The sequence below is a fragment of the Ranitomeya variabilis genome, chromosome 5 (assembly GCF_051348905.1).
Source record: "Ranitomeya variabilis isolate aRanVar5 chromosome 5, aRanVar5.hap1, whole genome shotgun sequence".
NCBI classification, from domain to species: domain Eukaryota; kingdom Metazoa; phylum Chordata; class Amphibia; order Anura; family Dendrobatidae; genus Ranitomeya; species Ranitomeya variabilis.
In genome coordinates this window covers 284,787,904-284,800,186 of record NC_135236.1, presented here as the reverse complement: position 1 = coordinate 284,800,186, position 12,283 = coordinate 284,787,904, and the positions used below count along the sequence as shown (strand labels likewise).

The 12,283-nt window shown below is 44.0% G+C and overlaps 2 protein-coding genes and 1 long non-coding RNA gene across 4 annotated transcripts in view; 2 read left to right on the top strand and 1 right to left on the bottom strand.

Annotated features, from left to right (window-relative positions):
• The window catches only part of LOC143775817 (NACHT, LRR and PYD domains-containing protein 1 homolog), a 57,553-nt gene that overhangs the window by 18,164 nt on the left and 27,106 nt on the right, over window positions 1-12,283 (top strand). The window lies entirely within an intron of this gene.
• On the bottom strand, window positions 360-644 carry LOC143775819 (uncharacterized). Its single transcript, XR_013215713.1, has 3 exons — window positions 614-644; window positions 562-580; window positions 360-523 (listed from the first exon to the last, which is right to left on the bottom strand). It is a non-coding gene; the product is annotated as an uncharacterized LOC143775819 (long non-coding RNA).
• LOC143775818 (uncharacterized) lies at window positions 654-4,357 on the top strand. Of its 2 annotated transcripts, XM_077264398.1 has the most exons (6): window positions 654-1,151; window positions 1,234-1,308; window positions 1,450-1,533; window positions 1,636-1,846; window positions 1,927-2,056; window positions 2,180-4,357. In XM_077264398.1, the coding sequence occupies exons 4-6, from the start codon at window positions 1,732-1,734 to the stop codon at window positions 2,334-2,336; spliced, it is 402 nt and encodes a 133-aa protein (XP_077120513.1). In that variant the 5' UTR covers window positions 654-1,151; window positions 1,234-1,308; window positions 1,450-1,533; window positions 1,636-1,731; the 3' UTR covers window positions 2,337-4,357. The 2 variants fall into 2 exon arrangements, with proteins under 2 accessions (XP_077120513.1, XP_077120512.1); XM_077264397.1 differs by having other exon boundaries at window positions 1,450-1,846.

The following is a 12,283-nucleotide window of genomic DNA, read 5'->3' as shown; positions in this document are numbered from 1 at the left end:
TTCCATCAGTGGCAATCCGTCGAATTTGGAAAAAAACAGATTCGGCGACTGATGCCGCTCGATCAGTTTTTTCCTCATAGACTTGTATTACCGACGGATGGCCTCACGTTTCATCCGTCGTTCACCTGATCTGTTGAAAATTGTTTGTCCGGCGGCCGAAGACAGCGCACATACTAACGTTTTTTGTCTTTGGCGAAAAATCGGACAGTGACGGATCTGGCGCCGTCTGGCTTTTGCTAGAATGGACACCTATGGGCACCGGATGGCACCAAATCCGGCAAATGACTGAATACGACACCGGATTCCGTTTTTTTGAACTGCACATGCTCAGTTTTAATTTGGATACAATTGGCCAGCCCCCCAATTATCAAAGGTATATAAAGCCTGCCAGGTAGGGCTTCACTCATCCATTTACCAACCACTCAGCAAGACACGACACAGAGCTACCTGCTGCCAGAGCTAAAACCTGACTCCAGAGCTAAAACCTGACTCCAGAGCTAAAACCTGACTCCAGAGCTAAAACCTGACTCCAGAGCTAAAACCTGACTCCAGAGCTAAAACCTGCTGCCAGAGCTAAAACCTGCCGCCAGAGCTAAAACCAGCCACAGCCTACCAGGCCAGCAGCCAGCAACAGCCTATCCAGGCCAGCAGCCAGCCACAGCCTACCAGGCCAGCAGTCAGCCACAGCCTATCCAGGCCAGCAGCCAGCCACAGCCTATCCAGGCCAGCAGCCAGCCACAGCCTATCCAGGCCAGCAGCCAGCCACAGCCTATCCAGGCCAGCAGCCAGCCACAGCCTATCCAGGCCAGCAGCCAGCCACAGCCTACCAGGCCAGCAGCCAGCCGCAGCCTACCAGGCCAGCAGCCAGCCACAGCCTACCAAGCCAGCAGCCAGCCACAGCCTATCCAGGCCAGCAGCCAGCAACAGCCTATCCAGGTCAGCAGTCAGCAACAGTCTATCTAGGCCAGCCACAGCCTACCAGGCCAGCAGCCAGCCACAGCCTACCAGGCCAGCAGGCAGCCACAGCCTACCAGGCCAGCCGCCAGCCACAGCCTATCCAGGCCAGCTGCCAGCCACAGCCTACCAGGCCAGCTGCCAGCCACAGCATGTCTTCTTCTGGGAGCCCTTCCTCGCATCGTCAGCGCTGTGAGGTAAATAAATATATATATTTTTTTATTTTTGGTGATGTTCATGTTATATATAGATTATTAATATATAATTCTTGTTTAACAGGAAGCTGCAGCATCAGAGGTGCTTCCAGAAGGAGACCGACGGGGTGGAGAAATACCCGGAGCGGGCTTGCGTTTAGTAAGTTTCTTACATGCATCACAGAAACAGATCATCACATACATAACAGTACACACAACACATGAAAACCATATCATCACAGACATCACAGTACACACAACACATAAGCCTACATCCAAGCACATAATGTTTTCTTTTTAGTATTCTGATTCTGGGGCTCGATGTAGAGGTCCTCAAAGCGCCTCCCAGGGTCGTCGGCGTGAGCGTCGGGGCAGTCACTAACGAGTAAGTACCTTTTTTTATTTTGATTTTTTGTTTGTTTTGTATTTTTCCACTTCATGTTGATGATTTGAGTGTAATGTTTTTGTTTTTTGTCTTTTTTAACAGGCCTCACAGCGTGCTCCGGATTCTTATAGTGAGGAGGCCGGTCTAAATGTCGACCTCCTCATCGATCTAGTTCGAGAGCGGGAGCTGCTGTGGAACATGGGGAACCGCCGCCATGCTGATGCTGTTGTGACCCAACGGCTCTGGGAGAAAGTATCTCATGAAGTTGTGGACAATTGGGAGGACCTTGAGGTTCGGGCCCAGAATCAAGCGCGTAAGTATTCACAGTTCAGTAACTTATGTTGCTGGATGTAATGTGTTGTATACTAACCAATTCGTGCTTTCGCTTCACAGGGGACAGAGTTATAAAGCGGTGGCGGTCACTCAGGGATCGCTTCAAGAAGAAAGGAGATGCAGGCCCCGAGTGGATCGGGAGGACACAGGAGCAAATGCAAATATGTTACAGCCCTGTCGTTCCTAGAAGGTAAATATTCTCCACCCCATTTACTAAGTAAAAATGTTTACATGTCTAACCTTTTTTTTTTGGTTTCAGCCAGGGCTAAGCAATAACAATATATTAATTACTTTCTTTTTTATTTTTCCACAGCACCGTCTGCAACACTCGGGAGCCTGCAGAGTTGAACCCTTCTGGAGCGATCCCTCCTGAGTCCGCCACCGGGGACCAATTCGACAGACCCGACCCAACTGCACCTTCCCTCACATCTGGTCCCTCGGTTCCATCCACCAGCGCTAGAGCATCATAGCAGACTTTGTTACATGAAGCTGCTGGTGAGGATGTAGCTTTTCCTTTACCCCACCCCTCTGACACTGCTGCCACCTCTAGAACACCTTTGGGTTCTGGGCAGTAGCACCAGAGGGGTCAGGAAAAGAGCTATGCGCCCGAGTTCTTGCATCTAAATGCATCCTTCCAGAACTCACTCAAACTGTTGTCAGATCAAATTACTGCTGGTTTCAACCTCATGAACAACAGTTTGCTTGAGTTAAGCACATGTCTGGATAGGATGCATTTGGATGCAAGTAAATTGCCAAAACACTCATTTCCACACCCATCATGCCCCAAATACAACCCTCTTCTCCACCCATCACCTCTTCTGCCTCCCAATCCCTCCACTCCACCCCTCAAACCTTACAAAATCCCATCCCTAATCCCGTTTTTTTGTCCTCCCATTCTCTTTCTTTCTCCAAGCCTTCACCTTCTGTTTTACCTTCTGATCCGTCACCACCACAATACTCTCTCCACACTCCCACTGTCGAAGTGGTCCGATTTGTCAGCCCCTCCAGTACTATCTCCACCCCACACTACCTAAATTTATAAATGATTTAAAAAAAAAATAAACAAAATTTGTGAATAATACGAATAATACATTTATTTTATTTTTGAAAAAGCTTTGTCTTTCATTTTTTTAATTATAAGGTAAAATACTTAGGGTAAAATCAGGTACAATACTTTGGGTAAAACCCAACCAGGTACAATACTTTGGGTAAAACCATGTCCAATACTTTTGGTAAAACAAGGTCCAATACTTTGGGTAAGATAAGGTCCAATACTTTCGGTAACAAGGTCCAAGGTCCAAGACAAAGCCAGTCTACTCTTCCTTGAGGTGAAATAAAGTATTCTGCAATTTTGTCCCTCATTCTGGAAACTGATGCAGGACTTCTAAAAGTAATGTTGTGATAATCATTCAAGGTGGTTTCATTGAAGTTGTCATCCATGGCAATCTGTTCCTTGCATATTATGAAATTGTGCAGGACCACACAAGCTTTCACCACCTCATCCACAGTGTCAGTCTTCAGGTTGATAGTGGCCAACAGAAAATGCCATTTGGATGTTAGAATGCCAAAAGCACATTCCACCATTCTTTGCGCTCGTGTTAGCCGGTAATTAAAAACTCTTTTAGTTGGCGTCAATCCACTACTTGAGTATGGCTTCAGCAGGTGTTCTGAGAGTTGGAATGCTTCATCTCCAAAACATATAAATGGCATTGGTGGTCCAGAGGTTTCAAGAAACGGTCTTGGTGGTGGAAATTCGAAAGTGTTTCCATATAAATGACGCCCCATTGCAGACACTTTAAAAACTTGCGAATCATTGGAGCGGCCATAGGCCCCAATATCGGCCACTATAAACTTGTATTTGGCATCTGCAATGAGCACGATGAAGAAATATTTCTTGTAGTTGAAATATTCAGATCCAGATGCAGCAGGTTTCATGATACGAATATGTTTCCCATCCACTGCACCCAAGCAATTGGGAAACTGACAAATTTTATGGAAGTTTCTGCAATGTCCAGCCAACTCTCCGATGTGGGATGTGGGATAAATTCTTCATGTAAACAGTCCCACAATGCACGGCAGGTGTGCTTAACAATCCTCGATATGGTGGAAGTCCCGAGGCTGAGAAGCAGCAATATGTGTCACTTCTTGCTATGAGGTGTCCAATCCGTTCCACCAATAAATCGAAGTTCTCCGCTTTCATACGCACGTAGCTGAAAAACTTCTCTGGGTTTCCTCTTAACTCCATGTATAATGTTGAATACACCCCACGTGTCATTCTCTGTGAAGTGATTGGGTGGATCCAATAACGACGTCGGCGCAGACGCATGACGTGCTGTCTTTCTCGCTCCTCCAGAACAATTGCTTCCAGACGATTCACCTCAAAAGTGAAATCCACATAAATCTTCAGAATGTTTGCCATCACGCCTTCCATCTTTGCCACTTGCTCTGCAACCTGTCAAAGATGGGCTGTAAAAACACTGTATATATAGGTTTTCAGTAGCCAATAACATTTGGGAGCCTCCCTTGGGCGTTTTTTTTAAAAAAAGGATCCGTCATAATCCGTCAAAAATGGAAGAAACTGATAAAAAAACGGATCCATTGCATCAGTTTTTCACAAATCCGTCGAGCCGATGGATTGTGACTGACCTCAAAAAACTGATGTGTGAAAGCAGCCTAAAAAAGAAGCACAGTGGGCAAGAGATTTCTATAAGTCCCATCCGCTGTAATTGGAAGACGCCATGTTTTCTACTCAGTGGAAATAAGCAGCTTCAAAACTTCATCGTTGACCCACAGCCTTAATTTGCATGGTGATCACAATAGCAAAACATGAACAATTATGCCAAAATTACTGTTTTTCTTCATCTTGCCTCACAAAAAAGGTTAAATAAAAAGCGATCAAAAATCAATCGTACATATCTCAAAGTGGTACCAATAAAAACTACAGGTCTTTACAGAAAAATACAAGTCCTCATATAGCTCTGTACTATACTGAAAAATGTAAGAGTTATGGCTCTCACAATAGGACAGTCTAAAAATATATATTTTTTAGAAAAGTTATTTACTTGTACAAACGTAGTAAAACATAAAAATATATACATATCACCATAATCACATTGATACTCAGAATCAAGTCAATTGTAGTGCACAATGAACTCCCTAAAAAATAAAATTGTAGAACTTTTTTTTTTGTCCATGCCTACTACCAAAAAAAGAATTATAATGCGAATTTAAAGTCATATGTACCAATAAATAGTACCAGTGAAAACTGCAGCCTGTCCCGCATAAAAAAACGCAATTAAAATAAAAAGGTATGAGTATCAGAATAAGGTGACCAAAACAACATCTTTTTTTAAAAGTCAGTATTGGTTATAGTGGGTGTAGGATACGTTACAACTTAGCCTAGGTTCACGGATGTGCTTAGTTCAGCTTCACCCCCTTGGTTTACCTAAAAGCTTAGTTAACTTCATTTATCATTGACTTCTAAAAAAACCTATATACTTCAGTCATATATTATTATTTTAAAATTGCAGTCAACTAAACTTTTTAATATATTTAAGGTAAGGATATACAAATGTGGATCAGACAAATGACAAAAAGACATTCTTTTCCAATGGTATAAGTCAAATGTAGTGTCACAGTGTGAACACCGACTTTACTGTGCTCCTATAGTAATGTGTTGCTAAAATCTGCAGACTTGTGAGTGTAGTTCAGATTATGGGTTATAATGAGGATGAGTACAAGATAAGCCATTACAAAGTTAGGATTCATACATAAGAGGGTTAAATGTGCATCTTCCACCATCTTATAAAATGTGTGAACTTGTGCCCCAACAACCCCACTGTAATGTTCTGGGCTCACAAATAGCTATTGCAATGGTTACTATGGACTCAATTGCAGTGATGAAATTACCAGCTGAACTCAGTATACCTAATTTTCATTTTTATGCAAATGTCATATCTGTGCACATGCTATGGTATGTCTTATTTATTTATTTTACAAACTTATATAGCACCATTAATTCCACACTACTTTACAGAAATCATCATCACTGTCCCCAATGGGGCTCACAGTCTAGATTCTCTATCAGTATGTCTTTGGAGTGTGGGAGGAAACCAGACTACCCAGAGGAAACCCACGCAAACACGGGGAGAACATACAAACTACTGGCAGATGTTGTCCTTGGTGGGATTTGAACCCAGGACCCCAACACTGCAATGCTAACCACTGAGCCACAGGGTTGTGTTATGCAATTTTATGTTGTGTATTCCCAGCTGCATAGTGCTAAGTGCTACTGAAACTTAGCATTATGCCTAGTAGTTACTGTAGGCATGCACTAAATTTTGTATTTTCCTATGCCTAATCTATACCATAACGGTTATTATTATGATTGTGATGTGTAGTACTACGAATATATGCAGTAGACGTGTGAAAATTAGAAGATGCATTACTTCAGTGATGTATGTGAATAGGAGAAATTCCCCTGACAGATAGTGCCCGACAGGATGCTACTATTAGCAGTTGAGACTTCCAGCGTAACTCATTAGGGTAAGTTCACACAGGGCATTTTGCTGCATTTTTTATGCTAATTTTCAGCTGCTTTTTACAGTACCAGCAAAGCCTATGAGATTTCAGAAGTCTCATGCACACACATTGGGTTTTTGTGTGATCAGTATTTTGTGCTTTGCAGCGTTTTTTGGACATAGAGCATGTCACTTCCTTCACCGTTTTTCCAGCGTTTTCCACCCATTGACTTGAATGGATGGTGAAAAAACGCTGCAAATACGTGCAGCGCCCCAGAGTCCTGGTCGTTGCAGTACTGTCGCTCCGCCACTAAGGGGAGTGACGGTACGTCTGATGGCACTAAAGGAGTTCACCTGACCAGGTATCACAGTCACACATTACACTTCACACTCCGACCACCAGGGGGAGCAAAGGGTTCTATGTATTAGGCCACTCCTCACACTCTGGTAAAACTGGGGGTTGGATAGGAAGTTAGGGAGAAGCTGACTGGGTTTTGCCCAGGTAACATCCAGTGAGAGAAGAGCGTTGCTTGGGAAGATCCAGGGGGGTCCCTGTCAAGGGTGGGATCCTGACAGAGGCCTAGCGAAAGGACAGATCGTTACGGAGCCGCGCCTGCACTTCATTGCAGCGGCATCTTAAGAAAGGACACGAAGCGAAGTATAGTGTGGAGAAGTGAGAAACGAGATCACAGCACAAAGGCGATAGAACCAGTAGGAGTCGTGCCCCGAGATCGGCAACATCCTACTGAGGCGCGTAGCCGGTGGCCGGAACGCCGAGGAAGTATTGGGCTCTACGCATTACTTCAAACCAACGGCAGGGCAGTTAATTTTAGGTTGGCTGCCTCACTTTTATCACCTAATGAAGACAACGGAGGCAATTGTGGGAGAGGGGCGTCTCTAGGGTCCCTAGAAAATAACTCCAGGCCTACCCCGTCATACGGGAGCGTCCTATCCATATCATCTGGGGGACGGAGAGGAAGAACAGAAACATACACGACAGTTGTGAGGACTATCCCGTGGTGCTCAGCAGGGAAGTACTACAACACCCAGGCGCTAGTAGGTAGGCACTGATTTCCACCTGCAAAGGGAACTCTGGATGTGCCTTCAGACCGGCCGGTCTCAGCCAGCCCTGTTAGCAGTGCTCTGGATTGCGGATGCCGAAGCCTTCAGTAAAGAGGTAAAGAGACTGCAACCCTGTGTCCTCGTTATTTACTGCGACCTACACCACCACCTACACCTTTTATTGGGCGCCGTCTTAGCAGGACCACGGACCGGGTCGGGCCACCGTGACATCCTCAGAACCAAGACTCGGATTCGAGTACCCCGCTGTCCTGCGTCTGGGGGCCGCTCCATACGCAGGTTGACTTTTCTTGCAGTGTATTTGCTGCAGAAAAGTCAAGGACAGCTGGATGTGACTTCACACTCGGCTCTGCTACATCTAGATGGCAGGCTGCATTATGCGTCCATGCAGCCTGTCATCCAGCAGAGTGGACCCGATCCCCATACACTTGAATGGGGGGCTCGACAATGGGGTGCATTTGTTTGGAGGCTTCAGCAGGTAACCATCTCTGCTTTTTTTTCTCTGTGATTTTTTTGGGGCCCGACATTAGTGTTTGACACGGTGTCATATGCATGACAGCACGGCAAACATCGCTTCTGATCGGCTGGGAAATCATCCCCGCCAGTCAGAGAGCCGCAGCTCCCTTGCTGTCAAAAGACAGCAGGGAGGTATAAACTTCACCTCCGGTCACTGGTGTCAGCTGATGGGACTACTGATCCCATCATTCGACACCTACAGCTGCTAATTACAGTGAGAGCAGGAGTGGCAGATGGAAATTTTTTATCTGCCGCTCCAGCGCTATAAATAATAAAAAAAAAAAAACGGCGTGGGTTCCCCCCTATTTTTGATAACCATCCAGACAAAACTCACAGCTGCGGGCTGCAACCCCCAGCTGTTAGCTTCAGCAAGGCTAGTTATCAAGAATAGAGGGGTCCCCATGCTTTTTTTAAAATTATTTAAATAAATAATTTTAAAAAACGGCGTGGGGTCCCCCCCATCTTTGACAACCAACCTTGCTAAAGCTCACAGCTGGTACTGGTATTCTCAGCCGTGGTATTCTTGATATAGGCCCCTCCCAGCCTAAAAATAGCAGCCCGCAGCTGCCCAGAAAAGACGTATCTATTAGATGTGTCAATTCTGGCGCTTTGCCCGTCTCTTCCCACTTGTCCTGTAGCGGTGGCAAGCGGGGTATGAGGGGTTAATGTCACCTTCCTATTGTAAAGTGACATTAAGCCGGCTTAGTAATGGAGAGATGTCAATAAGACACCTATCCATTACTAATCCTATAGTAGTTAAAGGGTTAAATAAACACACAGACATACACACACAGTAAGAAAAAAGTATTTTAATGAAATAAAACACCACACAGTTTTGCGATCTTTATTAGTCTGCCATTCCAAGCGAAGCCCTCGATCTTCTGAAATACAAATAAAGAACCAACAATGTACTCCCTGGTCCGATGCAGTCGAAAATAACGAGTGTCCCATGCAGCAATCCAGATCTGGGGGAGATAAAGTTTGCAACCCAACCAGGAGTTCTGCTAATGCGACCGTTCCTGGCTGTAAACGACTGGGGAATGAGGAGATGCTGGCGGCGCTTGCTTCAGAGACTGGGGGTGACGTCACTGAGCATGCGCTCCCTCACAGCCTGACCTGAGGTAATCTCTGGACTGTGGGAACATGCCAGTGAAGAGGTTACCGCAGGTAATCTATTCTATCAATCTATCTATTTATTCTATCCTATCTATCTATTCATTCTATCTATCTATGCATTCTATCTATTCTATTCTATCTATTATATCAATCTATCTATTCATTCTATCTATTCTATTTATATATTCTATCAATCTATTCTATTCATTCTATCTATTCATTCTATCTACAGGAAGTTTTTTTCTCTGTGTGCACTCAACTTTATTGGCATGCACAAAGAGAAAAAAAAAAAGTATGAAAAAAACACACCAAAAAACGCACCTAAACCTGCGTTTTTAGCGCAGCTTCTTTCCTGCCAAAAAGATCAGGTTTTACTGCAGAAAAAAAGGCAGCAAAAAGCCCTGTGTGACCTTACCCTTAAGAACAAGACTTGTGCTGTGCCCTTTATTGGTCAATGCACTGAATTGCTTGTGACATGGCTGGGCAGTGTGGTATTGACATTAAACTGCATGTCCATGCACCTGAAACTGTGACATCTGCCTGGATTGCTGTTGATGTAGTTGGTTCCAGGTAAGGAAGACCAGCCCACCTATATGAGAGTACCACTACTGTATAGAGAGGTTGAGTATTTCCACCATATATAGGGAAGAAAAGAGGTCTACTATACTGTACACGTTTTTATTGATTATACATAATATACACTGCTCAGAAAAATAAAGGGAACACTTAAACAACATAATGTAACTCCAAGTCAATCACACTTCTGTGAAATCAACCTGTCCAGTTATGAAGCAACACTGATTGTGAATAAATTTCTTCTGCTGTTGTGCAAATGGAACAGACAACACGTAGAAATGATAAGCAATTAGCAAGACAACCCCTATAAAGGAGTGGTTCTGCAGGTGGTGACCACAGACCATTTCTTGGTTCTCATCCTTTTTGGCTTTTGTTTTGGTAACTTTTGCATTTTGTCTTTGCTCTCACCCATAGAGGTACAGTAACATGAGGCGGTGTCTACTGTACAATCCACACAAGTTGCTCGGTAGGGCAGCTCATCCAGGATGGCTCATCAATGCGAACTGTGGCAAGACAGGTAGCTGTGTATGTCTGCACAGTGTCCAGAGCATAGAGCAGATACCAGGAGACATGCCAGTACAATAGGTGACGTGGAGTGTTCCGTTGGAGGGCAACAACCCAGCAGCAGGACCGCTACCTCCTCCTTTGTGTAAAGAGGAGCAGTGCCAGAGCCCAGCTAAATGATTTCCAGCAGGCCACAAACATCCATGTGACAGCTAAAACTGTCAGAAACAGACTTCATGAGGGTAGTATGAGGGCCTTACTTCCACAAGTGGGTGTTGTGCTTACATCCCTGTGCAGAGCGATTGGCATTTGCAAGAAAACACCAAGATTGACAGATTCAACATTGGCACCCTGTGCTCCTCATGAATAAGAGCAGGTTCACACTGAGCACATGTGACAGAAGTGACAGGGTCTGGAGACGACATGGAGAATGTTCTGCTGCCTGCAACATCCTCCAGCATGACCAGAATTACAGTGGATAAGTAATGGTGTGGTGAGGCATTTCTTTGAAGGGCCGCACAGCCAAACTCAAAAAGAGTGTAGGAAAGGTCCAATAGCTGAATGTTCTAAAGGGCAAAAATGTCCAAGAAGGGTGGGAAATTTTGCTAAATTAAATTCTCACTGCACAATCTGTAACAATCCTGAAAAAAAGGAAGAATTGGAAGCATTTAAAGAATAAAGTGAGGCTTGCAAGGGAAACCGAAAACAGTAAAAAAAGGATTTTAGGGGTATGTCAAAAGCAAAAGAAAAGTCAAAGATGCTATAGAACTTTTACAGGATAAAAAGGGTGAAGTGGTCAAAAATGATGTTGAGAAGGCGAACTTTTAAATTCCTATTAAGCATCTGTGATCTCTAAGAAAGCAATTGTAACTTCAACTGATTTTCACAGTGCCATAGAAGGAATAAAAGAATCCACACTACCTATAAATAGAGAGATGGTGAGTGAACACTTACATTAATTTAAATCTCCTGTTCCAGATTAATTACAGGGTACTGAAATAATTAGCAGACGAAGGTTCAGAATACCTAGCCAGAATGTTTGAAAAATCCTGGAGAACAGGAGAAGTCCCAGAAGATTGGAGAAGAGCAACTGTTGTCCCTATCTTCAAAAAAGGAAAGAAGATTGGGCCAGGAAATTACAGGCCAGTGAGCCTTACTTCTATACCAGGAAAGATCTTTGAACAAATTATTAAATAGCATGTACTGTATGCAAGTACTAGGATGGGAATACAGTAATTAACATTAGCCAGCATGGGTTTATGGCAAGCAAGTCATGCCAGACTAATGTAATTTCCTTCTATCGTGGAATCACTGACTGGGTGGATCAGAGAAATGTGGTAGATATAGTATATCTCGACTTCAGCAAAGAATATGATCAAATGTCTTATAATATCCTTATTGAAAAAATGACCAAGAATGGGATTGACAAGTCTATGGTTAGTGTTATGATCTGGTGGCCTAAGAGCAGCATGAGACATACTCCGGAGAAGGTGGTACCTGTACTGACCGCAGACCCTGAACTTAACACCGCAACTAGAAGTAGCCGTGGAATGTACCTATCACTCCCTAGACATCTAGACACAGCCGGAGGGCTAATTACCCCTAGAGATAGAAAAGGGAAAACTATCTTGCCTCAGAGAAAATCCCCAAAGGATAGACAGCCCCCCACAAATATTGACTGTGAGAGGAGAGGGAAAAAACATACACAGACTGAAATCAGAATTTAGCAAAGGAGGCCACTTCTAGCTAAATAGAAAGGATAGTACAGAGTACTATGCGGTCAGTATTAAAACACTAGAAAATATCCACCACAGAAAATACAAAATCTCCAAGTCTAACTAAAGATATGGAGGGTATATCTGCATCTCCAGAGATACCAGCTTGGCTAAACAAACCCTTATACAGACCAAGCTGGACAAGACAAAAACATGGAAAAGAACTGAACAATAAGGCCACAGCATGTGGACAGCAAAAATCAAGGCCAGAACTTATCTTTGTTGAAATGAACAGCAAAGCAGGAGAGACCAGGCAGGGATGTGAATCCTCCAGGAACAATGGACAACTGGCACTGACTAAAGGGTCAAGCAAGACTAAATAGCCCAGTC